General features: G+C 36.0%; 3 protein-coding genes across 3 annotated transcripts; 1 reads left to right on the top strand and 2 right to left on the bottom strand.

Annotated features, from left to right (window-relative positions):
* Positions 1-339: 339 nt before the first annotated feature.
* On the bottom strand, positions 340-3,086 carry LOC125205954 (RNI-like superfamily protein). Its single transcript, XM_048105183.2, has 6 exons — positions 2,821-3,086; positions 2,618-2,748; positions 2,356-2,525; positions 1,752-1,829; positions 1,065-1,206; positions 340-969 (listed from the first exon to the last, which is right to left on the bottom strand). Exons 1-6 carry the CDS (start codon positions 2,945-2,947, stop codon positions 550-552), a joined length of 1,068 nt encoding a protein of 355 aa, XP_047961140.1. The 5' UTR covers positions 2,948-3,086; the 3' UTR covers positions 340-549.
* A 130-nt stretch (positions 3,087-3,216) lies between these two features.
* On the top strand, positions 3,217-7,028 carry AUG4 (HAUS augmin-like complex subunit). The gene is made up of 13 exons (XM_048098313.2): positions 3,217-3,506; positions 3,592-3,639; positions 3,732-3,857; positions 4,156-4,509; positions 4,695-4,794; positions 4,983-5,028; positions 5,158-5,251; positions 5,380-5,451; positions 5,581-5,639; positions 5,764-5,832; positions 5,907-5,958; positions 6,534-6,611; positions 6,833-7,028. Exons 1-13 carry the CDS (start codon positions 3,378-3,380, stop codon positions 6,902-6,904), a joined length of 1,299 nt encoding a protein of 432 aa, XP_047954270.1. The 5' UTR covers positions 3,217-3,377; the 3' UTR covers positions 6,905-7,028.
* Positions 7,029-7,345: 317 nt separating this feature from the next.
* CPK33 (calcium-dependent protein kinase 33) lies at positions 7,346-10,802 on the bottom strand. The gene is made up of 8 exons (XM_048098311.2): positions 10,008-10,802; positions 9,349-9,492; positions 9,037-9,189; positions 8,827-8,942; positions 8,275-8,442; positions 7,919-8,046; positions 7,729-7,828; positions 7,346-7,497 (listed from the first exon to the last, which is right to left on the bottom strand). Exons 1-8 carry the CDS (start codon positions 10,672-10,674, stop codon positions 7,423-7,425), a joined length of 1,551 nt encoding a protein of 516 aa, XP_047954268.1. The 5' UTR covers positions 10,675-10,802; the 3' UTR covers positions 7,346-7,422.
* Between the last annotated feature and the right edge of the window lie 4,468 nt (positions 10,803-15,270).

The following is a 15,270-nucleotide window of genomic DNA, read 5'->3' on the forward strand; positions in this document are numbered from 1 at the left end:
TATCTCCGTCTCCTAAATTTTGACACACTAAATTTGACACACTTTGACCTGACACGGGTTATGGAAAGTGAGTTGAAAAAGTTGGTGGGATGTGAGTCTTATTTTTAAAGTATTAGTTTTATAATAAAATGTGAGTAGAAATAAGTTAGTGGAATATGAGGTCCACTATAAAAAATAGTAAATAGTGAAGTGTGTCAAATTTTCAGGGACGGATCGAAATAGTAAATTGTGTCAAAATTTGGGGACGAGGAGGTAGTAACCAACACGATATAAATTTATACCTTCGTTAAATAGTTGTAATGATATTCTAAATCAACTGCAAAATCATAGCTATACCAATGATCTAAAAATATAGTTGACTATTGAAACAGTAAAAATACAGTACAATTGGAGTATAGTGGAGATGCCCTAACAAATGCAAAGGCAAAGAAACCTCAAACATGAAACCAACTCACATGTACATCACACCCCATTCCCATTTATAATCTTATATGGCCAAAAGTTGGACAAAAAACCATCCAAAGTGAGTTTTGAGCCACAAGTTTCGGCTCACAAATTCCGGTGGTTCATTGATTTATTAGCCTTGGAAGCAAGTGCCAATGCTTTTGCCTTCATATCCGTCGTCACCCATTCCCTCTCAGCACGCCGTTGGTGTTGCCTAGTGTTTTTGGCTCTCTTTGGTGCCAACCGAGTATCTCTATCCAGGAACGCTAGCCTAAATTTTTCAGCAATGGATAGTTCATTAGGAGATGCAGCTGGTAGAAGTGGAGTCCTAGATGGCTTACATCCAGAAACTGCCCACGTTTTCGGATCAATATCTTCAACAATAGGGTCATCTAATGCAAGGTGCATTGCTGCTTCTCGTGGAACTTCAGTTCCTCGGTAACCCAAAAGAGATGGCTTTGGATTGACCACAATCCGCGGACATTCAGAAGTTAAGGTCTCCTGGGAATTCTTGTCGATTGTTGGCTGTAAAATAGTGGTTGGTGAGTTAGCAAGATTGTAGACTTGGTAAACTACCACATGTCACAGATATGGATGTCGAGTGAAAAGAAACAGCATACCCAGACAAGCCAACGAAGCGAGGCACCTTGAATCAGCTCCACTGCATCAAGATCCTCCCACGAGTCTCCCCCTACGTCATTGAGGTTGGGCTCTAAGAGACTCAAACATCTACGAACGACATAGTCACTCCTTGTGCAACCTCTGCAATACTAACTTTTGGTTCATTTCCAGTTAGGAGGTTTATTCTCCGTGTCAAAACCCAATAAAATGGACCACACGATGACAAAATGCATAGCCAGAGGAATTAGCAATCAAATGCATCAATTTCTTTAGAAGTAGCTGTCAGCAAAATTAACGTTCATGACTAGTTCATGGAAGGAGAAAGATAAACATCAAATCTCCATCGATTGTCTAAAGCTCCTCATCCCATTCCCACCTCCCTATTTAGTAGCCTACCCTTATTGGCTACTCCATAAGACTTTTTTCCACTGGTGTTCCTAAGCTTAACCATGGAATATCACTATGTGATGTGACACATCATTGTGCCATAAGCCATATTATGCCTCTTGACACTTTTATGAATTTGTCTACAGTGTATGCCTAGTTGGCTACCATCAGTATTAAAATAATGTATTATTGCATCAACATATGCATAAAATCATTATGATCCTTTGCACTTCCCACCAAAAACTAATCTCTATGAAATATGTAAAAGCACTGAGACAATAAAAGCATAATGCACTTACCCCCATCTTAATATCTGTAGTGATCGACAACGCTGTAGAAGCTCAGAAACTCCTGTTGGTGTCAGTCTTGTGCAAAGCCTGAAACAGAGATATGTCTAGTTAGAACTAAAATGTAGAATTTGCTGCAAACTGAGCTTCAACTGTCGAATGAAAGACACGGAGCATGCCAGTATGTGAGTGGTCATGGGCACAAGCTTAAGCAACTGAAAGAAATTTTGACAGAAATTTGCCGAATTTAAAATGACTACAATATTATCTATCTCCTGTGAATTAATGCCATCAAGGAAGCTAAAGTGGCGAGTTAATGCCATCGTCATTAACGTAAACATCCAGCTACATTGTTCACTAAATTGATCGTATAAGCCATGTAAACATTCAGGTGTCCAGCTGAGTATTAATTTGGAGACAATCGACAACCGCATGAAAAATCAAAACTATCAAAAGTTTATGTATTTGGAGGTGAATTTTTAGCTCATGTGCACTAGAATCTGGTGAAAGCTCTTGTATTAGGCTCAATCACCACTTATTTCAACAATAAAAGCCTCTTTTCTAAGTAACTATGCACAATTAGATGCAATGAGACCAAAGATTCAATGACAGCTACCTAATATCGATTGCTTTAAGGTTATGGCAGATGTTGACAACATGACAAAGCCCGGAATCCGAAACATCCGAACCAGACACATCTAATATCTCCCATGAACTATCAGCTAATGCAATCAACACATCATCATTCAGCAGCTTCCTTCTTCTCGCAATAGCCACCAATACCATCTACAAATCACAAATCAAAACCCCAATAAGAAGAAATTCAGCTGATTGAAAAATCAAAAAACCGAATTTGCTGAAAATCCCCAATTTTACACCTTGATATCGGAAGGGAAAGCGACGGCAATCTCGGCAAGGTCATCGATGATGTCTTCGAGATTGCAACCCACTACTCCTAGGCACAAACTCAGCAAAGCTGGAGCCTTTCTCCTATTGGAGCTCAGCGATTCTGCAAAGATCAAAGAAATTTCAAGAATTTCGGAACCCTAGAAAATTAATAAAAGGGGAAACAAGCGCTTACGAGATTGGCGGGAGAAAGAAAAGGAATTTGGAATTGGGGTTGAATTAGAATAATGATTATCCAAGTGGAGAACCCGCAAAGAAGTGGTGACTGTTCCTGCAGAATCTTTGGATTTCCCCTTTTCCATGAAAGAAGCTAACGAAATTTTGCAGGCGAAAATGTAGGAATTTGGGGCTGAGAATTGGTTGTTATAACGATGTTTGTCTCCGCCGTCGCATTTCCGCCGACGTACATTTTCATGTCACTCTGGTTAAAATTTTTTAAACTTTTTACAAATATTTTGTGAATTTGAAATATAAGGAGTGAATTTTTTAGTATTCAATGTAAATTGTTTGATTTCTATTAATATTAAGTACTCCTATTTAATTTTTTAATTGTTTATTAGTTGTAAATATTTGAAAAATAAGAAATGTTCTCTATTTTTTGAAGATGAAAGCACTTTCTCTTAAACGACGCCGTTTGGCAATCCCCCATTTGTATTTAGAAACCGGCGAGATTCACAGACAGCATTGATATTTGTTGGATTGAACTCAAATTGAAGCTACTGATATTCATCAATGGCGAAGATATTTGCTTCGCAAAATCTTCCCTCTGACGTCGCTCAAGTTATGGATCAGCTGGAGCGCCATTGTTTGGCGCCTGACGGCTCTCTCATTTCCAAATCCACCTACTACGATCTCCAGCTCGTACTGTCCAATTTATCCCGCTTCTAATGTTCTTCTCTCGTGATCGAATTCAATTTCCGTATTTTTGATTGATTTGGCAATGCAGGCGAGAGAAGAGATGTGTAAGGAGAGGCAGCGTTATTTGGAAGCCATGGTACTATTTATGCGATTTTTTCCTCTAATTGCAGTGGCGGATTCGGAGGTTTCCTCGTTTTAATCAGGATGAGTGTCGGTGCAATTTTGCAGGCGATTTACATAGAGGCAATTGCGATGGTGGAGGAGTATCAGCAAGCGGTTTCCGTGGCTAATTTGGGCGGTATTCGCGATATTCAGGGACTTTATCCGCAGCTGGGCTTGAAGAGCTTGCCTCAGGTTTCAAACAGTTTGCTAACGTCGAATTACGAGTAATATTTAGGTTTGGTAGACATTTGAAAGTGAATGGATGTGATTTGTTGCAAACATGTGCACAAAATTATGTCAATTAGAGTCTGAACTGAAGTATTAACATATACGATTAAAGCTTCTGATGCTGTGTTTATATGTATGTTTCTGTTTGGTTTAGTCCAATGTGTTGTTAAGTTGAGGTTGAATGAGATGGATGAGAAGTGGCTTTGGATATTATATTTAAGACCTGGGCTGAAGGAGATGGCTGAAATAGAGTTATTTTCAGGTTTACGAGACCCTTGAGCATCGGATGGTTGTTGCTGAAGCTGCTCAAAAATTGAGGCTTCCTCTGATCTCCAAAGATGGTGAGATTCATGAGGAAGAAATTGAAAAATGGAGTGTCGTATCGAGGAGCTCGCTTGATAGTACAAGTACTGGTGTCACTATCAGCTCAAGTACAAATTCGACTAATCATACAAATTTATCTGCCATTGGAGCGGGGACATCTGCAAACATTCCAGTTTCATTCGGAGCAACCGACTCGTCCGAACCTGAGGTTGGTGGTGTCCCTAATAGGTTCCTTGGGATAACTCCAGCCTATTTATGGCAAACCCAACTTCAGCAGGCACCACTATCAATGGTATGTCAACGCACAATAAAGGACAATCATGTATGTTACTGTCTACAAGCAATTTGTAACAGCATGAAAATTCTTCCCCTGACTTCATTTCTAGAATTGAAGTTTCAATAATCTGAACTTTATTGCTTAGTATTATTACAGCAGTGTTTATGGTTTAAAAGTGTTTCCACTTTACTGAAATGTAGGACATTACAGAATACCAGGTGTTGCTTGCCCGTGAGATTGCCAGCAGGTTAGATGCCAAGTGTGACAGGGTAGCTGAAGCCATTGTGATAGATGACATTGGTTAGTCTACATTTTATCTCTACTCTCCACATTGTAAATGAGTTATGGTCAGTGCCATTCATGCTCTTGATATTGGTTTGCATCAGAACTGTTTAACGTTTTATGCATTGAGTTTTTCGTTCATAGTAGTACTTAATATTGTAAAGATCTATCTTGTAATTGGACTATCTTTGACATTGGATTCCTAGATTCACGAACTGGTCACCAGAGCATGACTTCTCGACTTCCAGAAAGGTCTCTCTCTCTCTCTCTCACACACACACACATACACACTCTGCAAAATGACATGCATGCAGCATGCTTTCCTTCCAGATTTTAGCAATCATAGATCGAAACATGTTTAACCTATTCGACATATCACAGGGTAAAGTTGATTATTGAAGAGATAGAAAGAGAAGAATTAGCATGGAGAGAGGATCTATATTCTTCTGACAGAAAATTTGCGGAATACTACAATGTAAGCAGAGCTGTTGTACTTTCTTGATGATCTATTATCCTTATATGACTTATTTTACCTGACTATGCGTAATCATTAATGTTGGAGTCGTGATCTGCATGTAATTTCAAATATATTTTCTATCCAAGGTTTTGGAGCAGATTCTTGGGGTGCTTATTAAGCTCGTAAAAGATGTAAAACTCCGGCATCAACATAAATATGTAAGTTTTTGTATCACAGTTGTCTCAAAATACACCTTGGCCTTTCTTTTGGGCTATTCGTAGCACTTTCTGTCTCTGAGAGACTCCTGTGGGCTGTGAGCAATATGCTAATTGTTCTGCCTTTTATAGGATGAACTACAAAAGACTTGGCTATGCAAGAGATGTGAGACGATGAGTGCTAAATTAAGGTCTTTCTTTCCTGCTGCTGACATTTCTCTTGGAATTGAATTTCAACATATAGACATTGTTTATGGAATGTCCCATTTAAGGAGGATTGTTTTGCTAACAAATTGTTTTGATTTGTTATTGAAGAGTTCTAGAGCATATTCTCCTGCTTGAAACTTATACTAGGGAAACCATTCCCGCACTCCATAAAATCAGGTAATTATTATATACTTGAAATAATACTTGGTTAACTGTTGGCCAGCTGTGTTTACGTACTTTGCTTTCACCAGGAAATATTTGGTTGAATCAACTGAAGAAGCTTCACTTGCATACAATAAAGCGGTGAGCTTCCATATTCTTGTAGTGTGTGTTGAGCTATGATCAGATTAAGTTCTTGTTTGCATTGCACATATAACTCATTTGCTGGTTAATTTAACGGTCCTTGAAATATGAGATAATGTAGAGGACTATCGTGCATTGTTGCTGACCTGCTATGCACATCACTCTTCCTAGCTGAAGGTGTCGATTTGTGGAGTTATCAAATTATATCCAGATATTACATGAGGGCTAAATTGATTGTTTTTTTCTTTTGACAGACAAGAATTACTAATACTACATATAATTGTAGTCTCCAGAGTTACATCAATACTACTTATAAAATTTAAAAGTTTGTGAAGATCTACAGGCTTAAAATAAATTTACTTTTGAAGTGCTGCCTCATTCCCCATGCTTCAAACTATTCTATTAATCAACACGACTTTGAGTGTACGGTTTTTTCAGTCTATCTTCCACACACATCTGATTTGTAGTCGGAGATTGCACTTTTTATGTGAGGATATACAAGTAGACAGAGATCATTGTAGCTAACCGGAAATAGGAAAACTAAAAACAAATGTGTGTTTCAATTTCTTTACCAGGTCACACGGCTTCGTGAGTACCAAGGTGTCGATCCTCATTTTGATACCATTGCCAGGCAATACCATGACATAGTGAAGGTAAGATCTGGAGCAACTTCAATTCTTACTTATGATGCCTTCACTTTGCATGTAAATTTATCATGGGAAAACGAGGGAAAAGAAAATCCCACTCTTTAAATATCCACTTTCTTTTTCTGCATTTTCCCTGATAAATTTACAACCAAAGAGAACGTACCATTCGATGCTAGGCTGCACTACCGAACCCCCCCTCTAATTTTCTGGGAAAATTCCCCTTGCAGAAATTGGAAAACATGCAATGGACCATTCATCAGGTGGAAATGGACTTGAAACGTGATCAACCCACCACCTAACTTTTTTATAAGACAAACTTTCACCTGTGTGTAAATAATATAATGATACTACTACATTATTTGGGTTTTTATTTCATGTTTTGTCACAGAGAGAGTTATTCGAATCTTCTATTGCTTTCTTTTATTCACGAGTCCCATGTTTATTTTTCTCTTAAATTTTTTACACGTTGTAAGAGGGTCTATATGCGGGTCTGAGTTGGTGGCATAATGTATCAAAATATAAGTTGTATACGAAAATATTAATATTTAGTTTATTAAAGATCGAGATAGATTCGATCAGTGACCGTTGTCTAAGCTAACCAATAACTGCCCGAAGCTGCATTTGGAATACTACATCAGGAGACCAATGTTGTAAGAAAAGGAATGTGTAAGAAAAGGAATGTGTAATCTTCCATGTTAGTATAAAGGAAGACAAAAAAAGAAGTAAAGAGTAGAATCATGGGAAAGAGAATAATTGGGATTTGTATAATCTATAGTATATGATACAATTGCCATTTGCAGCAGATAAAATTCACCAACTAGAAGAGATTGGCTTGATGCTGGTTTCCAGTTCTCATCATAGTACAAAACTCTTCATAATTAATTCTTCCATCCTGCAAAAAGAAAAAGGCAATTGAAACGATGTAGTTCGATCGTGTCCTCATTACGACATCGTTTTGTGCTATGTCATTTAAAAAACCAGAATTGGATTGTAAACAATGTCTGTGTCCTTTTTCGATCCTTGAAACTTATAGTTTTAAAACAACCCCTTAATTTAATAATTAGATGATAGTTATATTAAAAAGCACCATTAATTAAAATATGAGGAAGTTAATTAAGCTTACATTGTCTGAGTCTACTTCAGCAATGATCTCCTTTATGGTTGCTGGATCTCCCATCCCATGTTCTTGCATACCTGTTTCCAGTTCATCTCTTGTAATGAACCTATCAACATAAAAAACACAACCATTAATTATCCTTCAATAAAATATGCAAATTAATTTTCTTAAAAAATCCTATAATAGAGATGCTTACCCACTATTATCTTTGTCAAAGTATTGAAATGCTTTATAAAGATTTTCCTCCCTTTCTAATCTGTGTCTGTGCATAGTTGCTGTTATGAACTCAATGTAATCAATTGTCCCATTTCCATCCACATCAGCCTGCATAAATGTTGTCATAAATTAAACCTAAGTTTTTCCAAAAACTCAAAAGTCAATGCAGCGTGCTCTGTACTTTGCCAAATAAAGCGAATTCGCGATATAAATTAATGCATTGTAGTACTCTGTACTTTGCTAAATATCGCGAATTCGCGATATAGGTTCAACGCAGAATTCTCACAGTAGTAGATGACAACTTATGGGGGAACCAAGGGTTGTTGTTTTTGTTACCGCGTCCATTAACTGCCTGACTTCAGTCTCGGTGAGTTTAGATCCGAGCCGAGCTAAGCCGGCTTTGAGTTCTTCATAAGTGATAGTGCCACTCTTGTCAGTGTCCATATTTGTGAACATTGCTTTCAGACCATGTATTTCCTCTGTAGAAAGATTTTCTGCTATCACCTGCATATTGCAACAATTTTGAATTACTCTTAGGGCCATTTAGTATTTAACAGTAATTTAATTTAGAGGCACTTTCCCGTGCGCGAGTAAAAACTTCGTGATCTATACATATTGCCATGTGATGTGTCCAACCAATTACAGTTGCAGAAAGATAATAAGGAGACAAAATATATTGTAATAGGTCGGAGATTCAAGACATTTTTAGTGTGCATAATTCTAAAACGATAATTGGAACATAGATAAAAGCTAGACACATTAGATGACGATGAAATAACTTAATTGGTAAAACGTTTCCCCTTTAATCAATAGATCTATCAGGGGTTGAGTCACTTCGATTGCGCATATTAATGAAGGTATCAAGTGTGTGTGAGTTGTAATTCATACCTTGAGTGCTAGCTTCTTAAGTTTGTTCATTGCTCTAAATTGCTTCATCCTAGTGAGAACCGCGCTGTCTATTGGTTTGTCAGACGCTTCCCCTCCTTCTTTAAGCCAAGGATGCTCTAATAAGTCCAAAACAAGAGTTAATCTTAATCTAAGAAACAAATATGTTAAGGTAACAAAATTAGAAGGTAATGTCTATGTATTAATACATACCAAGAACTTGTGCAGCAGTAATTCTCTTCTTTGGGTCCATTGTAAGCATTTTACGCACAAGGTCCTTTGCACTCTCCGATATTGATGGCCAAGGTTTCGTCTCGAAATCCACATTCCCCCTCAACACGGAGTCGAATATGGCACGCTCATTATCTACACGTAGCGATAAAGCTGTTAGGAGCGTTTATTTTTTGAGGAATTATCCTAAATATATAAAATGCGGGGCCAGAGGAATTCCAGCAATTATGATAAAGTTAAATATGTATCGTAATCGTATCAGTCATGAAAAGTAAACACGGTGAGGTAGTTTACCGCCCCAAAAAGGAGGTACGCCGCTGAGTAATATGTAGAGCATGACTCCGGCACTCCAGACATCGGCTTCCTTCCCGTATTTACGACGGAGCACCTCCGGAGCCACGTAATAAGCGCTCCCCACTACATCCTTGTATGTCTTGCCTGAATCCCACAACACCAAAACACATACATTATCAATTTTCAATCGTTGACACAAAAAAAATGATATAGAGCTTATGCTTTTTAAAATTTAGATAATAATATAATTTTGATAAAGACACTATAAAAGAAAAAAAAAGTAAAATTATAAATTTGATAGGAATTTAAGCCCCTTCACCATTTTATTCGTTTCTATTTCACATAAATTTGGTCAAAATTATGATGTCAACATACTATAAGGTTTTGATGAAAATTTTAAAATTGTTAAGTATTAAATTTAACTACTTTAGTTAACTAATGCTTCATCCCGAAATGTACCTAATCCCTTAGTACCCAATGTTAATATGACATCAGATGATTACCAAATCGATGAGGATCGTACTAGTAACGTTTTCCGACAATTTACTTAAAATTAGCAGAAATTCCAATTTAAGTTTGAACTCTCCCAAAACTATTTTCCTGTGTTGTACAAAGTGACACAAAACGCAGCGTTTAAAGAGTAAAAACAAGCACATTACCTTCCTCAATAAAGACGGAGAGGCCGAAATCGGTGGCCTTGAGCAGCGCCTCCTCGGTCTTATCGGAAAGCAAGAAATTCTCGGGCTTGAGATCGCGATGCATGACCCCCATGAAATGGCAAATCTGCACCACCCCAACAATGCTCCTGCAAATCCCGGCCGCCTTCCTCTCGCTGTAGTGGCCCTTTGCAATGATCCGGTCGAAGAGCTCCCCGCCCTCGCAGAGCTCCATGACGAGATGGACCGAGTGCTTGTCCTCGTAGGCGCCTTTGAACTCGACGATGTTGGGCTGGCCGCTGAGGTGCTGCATGATCTGAATCTCGCGCCTCATGTCGTCCTTGTCGCTGCGGGTGACGAGCTTCTTCTTGGAGATGGATTTGCAGGCGAAGTGGCGCCCCGTGGCGGAGGAGGTGCAGAGGTGGGTCACGCCGAACTGGCCGCGCCCGAGCTCCTTGCCGAGGGTGTAGTGGGATTTCACGTCGGAGAGGGGCTTGCCGAGGATGGTGTTGGCTGTTTTTGCCGGGGGAGGGGAGGGGGAGGGGAGGTGGGCCGCCGCCGCGTAGCCGGGGGAGATGGAGAATTGGATCGGGGTTTGGTGTTGGTGGTGGTGGTTGCCGGTGGTGTTGGTGGAGGGTTTGGGGTTTTGCTTGCTTATGCAAAGCCCCATTATTTTTTTTTGGGAGAGGGAATGAAAGGATTGTTGGTAGATGGTAATGGATTGGATGTGTTGTGTTTTTGTATTTGTTATTAGGAGATTGTTTGAGAGTGGAGAGGGAATTTGTCAACGTGAGGGGCTATGGAGGAAAAGATCTAAGAGATTAGTTTATACTCCCTCCGTCCGCGTCCGCGAATAGGAATCCGTTTCTCATTTTAGTCCGTTCGCGAATAAAAGTCCCGATTCATTTTTATCATATGATAATAGAGTCTCACCTTCCATTAACTCATTTCACTCATATTTTATTTAAAACTAATATCTAATATATAAAGGTGGGACTCCTATTTCACTAAATTTTTTTCACTCATTTTTCTTAACATTTCTTAAAATCAATGCCACCAAGAAATGAGACTCTTGATGGCAGACGGATGGAGTACCTTATAGGGCTATTCTAGTGATTTTTAGGTCCTGGCTTTGTCTGTCTAAACACGTCTTACTTTTTAGTGACTTGAGTGTAGATGATGTGCCGGTGAAAGATGTTGGAATGTTAGTTTGCCTTTGAGTAAATGTTGTGCTCTAGCTTCTTTTTTGTTTGTGTAATGGAAAATGTTGAATTTCATTTTTTGAATAAAGTAAACGGTTGTTAATGCATTTAGCCATATTTTCTTTCTCTTAATTATGTCTCTATGCATTAACTATCTATTTAACACTAAATAACAATTTCTAAATTTCTGTACCGCCTTCCAAATGTGAATCAAATGTACTACTATTAATTTTGTGAAAATAGTATTGTAATTACAGCCTGTATTTATGTAGTATGTTATTTACCTAATAATGACTGAGTCTTTCGAGAGATTTTATTGATTTATTTAATTTTAATGGATGGAAATTTAAATGTCGCATTTATGAGAAATACTATCAAACTAGGCCAAAGTTTGTAATTTTAGTGATTAATAGTCTTATTTAGAATTTATTCTCTATCATGATCTCTTTCACGAAATATTTTATTTTAGACGATATTCATGTCATGCTTATTTAATTTATTTGTTACATTAAATGTGAGTGGCCAAATATTTTATGTGTTTTAATTAAATAAAATTTCAGATCCAAGTGCTCATATTTAGGAGATTTAGTCCCTAATATCTCAAAATATTATGGTGAAAGCATATTTGGACTATGATTTAAAGTGAAGTATTATTATTGGTTTTATATTGACTTGCCACGATTAAATATGGTTGGAAAAGTTCACATACACGTTGAATTGAATTAATCTAGATTGCCAACCAACGAGGAAGTATTATATATGAGAAATAATGAATCAACAGTGGGAGATCGGAAAGAGGAACGAAGGCTGTTATTTGATTTATTAATTAATTGAATTGTTCGCATCTACGATGTAATTACAACGCAAAGGCCTACTCTAAGAGATTTATTTAATTTGATACTCATTCTTCACTTTCATTGATATAATCAAATATTATGATTCTTGTCATCTGTTAATCACGCATTTATATTGTATAGTGTGATAAAATAACTATACTTTATCGCCGGCCAACTTTTCATAACTGTACTGTTTTTCTTTTTGTTTCTTCTTTTTGGGTTTCGAGAAAGAGAATGAGATACGTAATCGGTAATACGTTGGTTTATTTTCACTACTAGTCCATGATTTAAATTATTATTTTAAATTAATTCAAGTGTTAAAAAAATATGAAAAAGTGGAGGAAAAATCAGGAAAATATATATTTATAATTAATAGTATTAAATCAATCTAAAAATACTTATAAAATAATCACATATATAAAATATTAACTTGTATGTAAATGTCTAATGTATAATTAAATAAGTCATTATTAGAATTATATAATTTTAATATCAAAACAGGGAATACAATAAAAACATGAAGCAACAGATTAGATATGTGCCACCTATAAGGGGAATTTCCACTTTTCCAACATGAATTTAGAATATATATGAAAGAGAGAAACTCCAAAATAGTGATTCGCACACCTTTTATTCTCTCAAAGCTTTTTATCTTTAGATGTAGAAAAAAATGATTCCATTAATTTTTTTAATAATATTATAATTATTTCAATTATAATTTGTTAAATTTAATGAAACATGGTCTCATTGCGTCTTTTATTTTTAAAAACTATCACTGGTTATTCTACATTCATCACGTAATTATTCGATTTGAACGTTATTTTATTAATTAAAAAAAATTCTTATCAATTAAAGTTATGCTTTATAGTTGGTCACAACGCGTAGGACGTTTCTACGTGAGGTGCCTAATAAAGAATCAAATTTATGTTGCTTTGACACCTTGACACACTATGCAAAACATTCGTGGATACTTAGTTATGATTTTAATTCTTTCTTAGTTGTATTTTTTGGATAATATTAATTATTTTTGTTGGAGTTAAATAATGGAGTACTACTAATTCTTATGGAATACTAGTATTATGCAAGTCACATGGCTACGATCTAAAATTTTAGATTGTTTATATGAATATATGATGGTGATGCAACATGGAATTCCAAGAAATGGGAAGCAATCAAACGTTGATGAGATTACAAAATATATAGTACTATACTATTGAATTTAATTATATACAAGGAGTATAAAACTATATAATTATTTTATTAATCATTCATCGCCCGAGTGCTATTTATTGACCAAGAATAGATGAATTAAATATGTCACGCGGAAGTGGTCTTTGAGTAGTGAATTACACGTCTTTTGTTTCACGAGCATTATGTGAAAATGATTATCATACTTTGGTCATAATATTTTATAAAATATCAACTTATTTTCACTTAAACTTCAATTATTGGTCGAATTTATATTTTAAAAAAATTCCAATGCATGGTGCAGAACCTAACTAGCTAGGAGTAATATAATATGTCTAATACTATAGTTTTGATTAATGTTCGAACTCAACCCATGATTCGATTTGAAAACAATTTATTTTTATTTTATTAAGGATCTATGAGTTTTGGATTGAGGTATTTATTTATACAATAATTTTAGTTAAAAACTCATTAATTAATTAAAACAATTTTAGCCATAAAATATTTTTAGCAGGGTTAGAGGGCCCAAAATGTGATCTAGCTGAAGAACTTGGATTAATTCCAAACTACAAGCCCAAGAGTATACAATGACTATTTTTAAAATAAAAGGCCCACTGATAATTCAACATATTTAAACCGATCACTCTCTCTCTAGGCCCATACATTCAAGAAATTATCTTATAGTAGTAGTACTTTTTTTTTATCATATAATCCTCTGCTATAAATATTTTTTTCTTACATGCCTATGAAGCCACATTCAACATTACATTTATGCTTAAATGTCCTTTAATAATTTAACACTTTACCAAGGTTTTTTAAAATTTCTTTTAATTACAACTCATACACAATTACAATACATATGAGCGAATAAAACCTTGACCTAATCAAACAACGCCCACATAATAAACAACACAATCTCCTACAACCACTATTCTTATTCATTGAAACTTCATTCAAAACCGTCAAAGTTAAAATACCAATCCAATGGATCAAATAAATACATGGTACAACACCCCTAGGCAAGAACAATTTCATAAATGAGGACTTTCAATCCTTTTCTAGTTTCCCCAATTAAAACAAATCTACTTCTCATCATACCACATTTAATTTAAGCAAATGTCCATATCGTACCCATATTCCATATTAATTGCGAAATCAGCGGGGCCGACCGACCCCTCTACTCACCCAAGATGGTAAAAAAACTCTATTAAATCTGGCATTCAGAGTTGCTACATAAAATCTCACATTAGGGTTCACTTACGTCTTCGTCCATTGTATATCGTGGCTTGTGAGCAACAATCGCTTCACCTGTCTTCTGATGCCAACGACAACTTTCTTTAATCTTGAAAACTAAAGGTCTTGAATTCGAATCCGCTATATTTATATACTAAGAATAGGAGGATGGAAAATATCTAAGCAACAATAAATGCAGAGTGAATAATGGAGACCAATAAACAATGAATCCTAGTCAGCTTGAGGCTTGAGCACACAGATAAGGTGAAATTTCAGGTAACGGCGCCTGGTTTTGTAGATCTCATGCATTTACTCTCAGGATACCATATTTTTTTTTTTTAATAGTATAAAACTGTTCACATTGGCCTATGGGATGTTAATTGTACCACATGTAAAAATAATATTATAATAATACTAAACACAGTATAGTATAATGAAATTAGGTTGTGGGGAGATAATTGAGTTTGGTGTGATCGGTATTTTCAACGTGTAAACAACTAAAATTGGAGATATGTTGCTTGTTTATCCTTTTAAAGGGATGATCGCAGTTCTATTTTCATCCATATTGTGTGTACAGTTATAAACAGGCACAATTTTTAAGAAAATTATTGTTTCTTATTGCTGAGCTGATAAAACTTTCTCGCTTAATTAGTACTTCCTCTGTCCCACTACAAGTGAGGCGTTTCTTTTCGGCAGTTATTTTGTGAAGATGATAATAAATAGTTTAAGTGAAGAGAAAGTAAAGTACGATTAAGAATAATAGAAAGAAGTCATGACTCATGTATACATTATTATTTTACTTACTTT

This window comes from Salvia hispanica, chromosome 2 (assembly GCF_029641045.1).
Source record: "Salvia hispanica isolate PSC_SH4W2 chromosome 2, Shi_PSC_v1, whole genome shotgun sequence".
In the NCBI taxonomy this organism is placed as follows: Eukaryota; Viridiplantae; Streptophyta; class Magnoliopsida; order Lamiales; family Lamiaceae; genus Salvia; species Salvia hispanica.

Bases quoted from the DNA above. Each gene is read 5' to 3' on its own strand.
- AUG4 (XM_048098313.2), top strand. From the start codon at position 3,378: ATGGCGAAGATATTTGCTTCGCAAAATCTTCCCTCTGACGTCGCTCAA. The intron at 5,029-5,157 runs GTCTCTCTCTCT...GACATATCACAG, and splicing joins ACTTCTCGACTTCCAGAAAG to GGTAAAGTTGATTATTGAAG. The intron at 6,612-6,832 runs GTAAGATCTGGA...TTCCCCTTGCAG, and splicing joins AATACCATGACATAGTGAAG to AAATTGGAAAACATGCAATG.
- CPK33 (XM_048098311.2), bottom strand. From the start codon at position 10,674: ATGGGGCTTTGCATAAGCAAGCAAAACCCCAAACCCTCCACCAACACC. The intron at 9,190-9,348 runs GTAAACTACCTC...CGCTACGTGTAG, and splicing joins CGTACCTCCTTTTTGGGGCG to ATAATGAGCGTGCCATATTC. The intron at 7,498-7,728 runs GTAAGCTTAATT...TTCTTTTTGCAG, and splicing joins CTGAAGTAGACTCAGACAAT to GATGGAAGAATTAATTATGA.
- LOC125205954 (XM_048105183.2), bottom strand. From the start codon at position 2,947: ATGGAAAAGGGGAAATCCAAAGATTCTGCAGGAACAGTCACCACTTCT. The intron at 1,207-1,751 runs GTAAGTGCATTA...TTAGTATTGCAG, and splicing joins CTACAGATATTAAGATGGGG to AGGTTGCACAAGGAGTGACT. The intron at 970-1,064 runs GTATGCTGTTTC...ACTATTTTACAG, and splicing joins CGCTTCGTTGGCTTGTCTGG to CCAACAATCGACAAGAATTC.